A 2,682-nucleotide genomic window follows, 5' to 3' on the forward strand; every position below is an offset into this window, starting at 1 on the left:
CAATGCAGTAGGCTATATCTTATAGACGTCACGAGATAAAATTCTCAACAAAAAACCACGAGCAGAGTCATGGGTATGGGGCTATGGGCTATGACTAATGTATACTCTAAAGAAAACAAATCCCTTTGTTAAACACTTGTTCGACACCAAAAAGTAAAATCGCGACAAACTTACAATTTTTCATTCCTGGCTGAAGTTTATAATTTTATATGAATTACTACTCATTGTAGCTGAAAATCCTTATATAATGAGTTTTTTATTGTTACCTACTCATACACCCGTGAGAACATGAATGTAGAATACAAAGGACGTTTCTGTGGATAAGTTGCATGGTGATAATTTTAAATGTATTTTAAACTAGCAAGACCCTGAAGGGGCGAGCCTATTACTATATAACGGACACTTTACCAAACCCAAGACCTAACGATCAGTAGCATGATTCTCTACAGTCGGTACTATGTATCGAGTACAATACATATCGAGTATCAAAACTTTGACATTTAAAATGTACTGCAAAAATAGTTCCTCCTGCCCCCGCTAGAGGCGCTAGCCGGTTGGCGATAGTCGATAGTAGTAGAGAATTGCGGTGCTGCAGTCGTACATACAGCCACCAATAATACCACAGGTAATATAGAATTGTTACAAGTAAATATGTTTCATAAATAAAAATGTATAAGATTATTCATTACAAATTCATATTTAATTATTATTGGCAAAACGTTGGTGTTCTTCAAACACCTCCGCCGGGTTATTCGTAGAAGAACAGGTCGATTCAAAAATGTGCTTTCTCGCCCGATCGGGTGAGTTGACGAGTAACTCCCTCTGCCAAAGACTTCTGGTATGACTGGTATTATTACTGATCTGCTATTATTTAAGTACTAGCTGACCCGCGCAACTTCGCTTGCGTCACGTAAGAGAGAATGGGTCATAATTTTCCCCGTTTTTGTAACATTTTTCGTTACTACTCCGCTCCTAATGGTCGTAGCGTGATGATATATAGTCTATAGCCTTTCTCAATAAATGGGCTATCTAACAGTGAAAGAATTTTTCAAATCGGACCAGTAGTTCCTGAGATAAGCGCGTTCAAACAAACAAACAAACAAACTCTTTATAATATTATAGTATAGATTAGTATAGATATAAAATAAATAAGCATATAATTTTACAATATATTTTGTTTTTTCCTTTTGTAATCAATACAATGCATTTACCTCATTATTAATTCGATTAAGCAGCGATAACAGTTTAAAAATAAATGTTATACTTCTGCACATTATTTACGCTAGGTACATCAATGATTAAATAAAACGTACTTTCAGGACACACATAATAATATAAATTTAATTTCAAAATTATTTATTAAATCAATTAATAAAAAAATAATGGGTACAGTTTTAAAAACTGTACCCATTATTCTTATCAATTGTTTTAATATTATTATTAAATAACCTCCTCCTCTAAAAATCCTTAGCATTATAACTCAATTTAGATTCCTTGTAACAAAGGAAATAAAATATTAGTTAAAATAATCACTTTTCTAATCTTCAAGCTTTCGTACCCTTAATTCCAAACTTTGCAAACTCCTCCTTGGTTAAATCCGAAAATTTCGTAATTCCTGAAAACAAATACATATTTTTAACAATAATTATATACTTAGTACAATTGTTAGCTGTTGTTAGTGATTCAATAACGCTATTTTCGATGATACAATCGGTAGTATTCAGTATTTAGAGAGTATAGTTTGACATTTAAAATGTACAATCAAGTTTTCATTCAAAATTTGTCAATAGCTAGCCGGTTGGCCGTAATTGATAGTAACACAAAATTGCGTTACAAGTCTTATAAACGATTTGGTATATTATCACGTTCTTATGATCCTTTTAACTATGACGTCGTTCGCACTATTGTAATAGAACATTTATATGTCATAACTAAAATATTTCTGACTTATAACTTAACCAGAATCAAAAACAAATATTACATGAAGTACTAGATATCGAGGCGTCTTTGCCATAATATCTATTTAAGTACTTCATAACTTTCTTAACTTCATAGCCAGACAATTAATTAAAAGTGGACACAATAATATGACTAAAGTGAAAGTCCTTTTTGACAATACATATACATCACGATTAAGAAATAGGGCTACGATAAAACATCTTACCGAAAACAGCATTATCGCTTGCTTCATTCAGATGATTAGATTCTAACAGATTGGACTTGAATATTTCGAAGCGTTCAGCCTTCTCTTGTTCACTGGCATAGGTCTTCTTGTACGTCTCAATAAAATGTTCGAAAAGCCTGTCTGCATTGTCTAGAGAGTACTTTACTGGGTCCATTGCTATCACGAAACTAACCACGATAAAGAGTAGCAAAAGGCACTTGTATGTACAATTTACCATCGCTATATGACAATGTGATAATTATTTTTGACTTTATATTAGCTCTGCATGAACAATCAACAAGGAAAACTCATTGTGTATTTATTTTTTCCCTATAGATGATAAAGGTAGGTACTCCTAGTACGATTCGTAACCAAATGTATATTTTAAAAGGAAAATACCAAGTCATTTGGTAAAATATATTGTCATTGCTATATTTAGATTCAGTTACGGTAAAGTATATTATTATAACGTCACTTCTGAATCAAATAATTTACTACATAAGGAACGTACGTAAATT

At 32.2% G+C, this 2,682-nt stretch overlaps 1 protein-coding gene across 1 annotated transcript; it reads right to left on the reverse strand.

Annotated features, from left to right (window-relative positions):
• Nucleotides 1–1,133: 1,133 nt before the first annotated feature.
• Nucleotides 1,134–2,421, reverse strand: LOC142983149 (uncharacterized). Its single transcript, XM_076130017.1, has 2 exons — nt 2,165–2,421; nt 1,134–1,615 (listed from the first exon to the last, which is right to left on the reverse strand). The coding sequence occupies exons 1-2, from the start codon at nt 2,400–2,402 to the stop codon at nt 1,545–1,547; spliced, it is 309 nt and encodes a 102-aa protein (XP_075986132.1). The 5' UTR covers nt 2,403–2,421; the 3' UTR covers nt 1,134–1,544.
• Nucleotides 2,422–2,682: the final 261 nt, after the last annotated feature.

Source organism: Anticarsia gemmatalis, chromosome 23 (genome assembly GCF_050436995.1).
Source record: "Anticarsia gemmatalis isolate Benzon Research Colony breed Stoneville strain chromosome 23, ilAntGemm2 primary, whole genome shotgun sequence".
In the NCBI taxonomy this organism is placed as follows: domain Eukaryota; kingdom Metazoa; phylum Arthropoda; class Insecta; order Lepidoptera; family Erebidae; genus Anticarsia; species Anticarsia gemmatalis.

Coding starts and splice junctions, on each gene's coding strand:
- LOC142983149 (XM_076130017.1), bottom strand. CDS start 2,402: ATGGTAAATTGTACATACAAGTGCCTTTTGCTACTCTTTATCGTGGTT. Junction 1,616..2,164: donor AAGCGATAATGCTGTTTTCG/GTAAGATGTTTT, acceptor ATTTGTTTTCAG/GAATTACGAAATTTTCGGAT.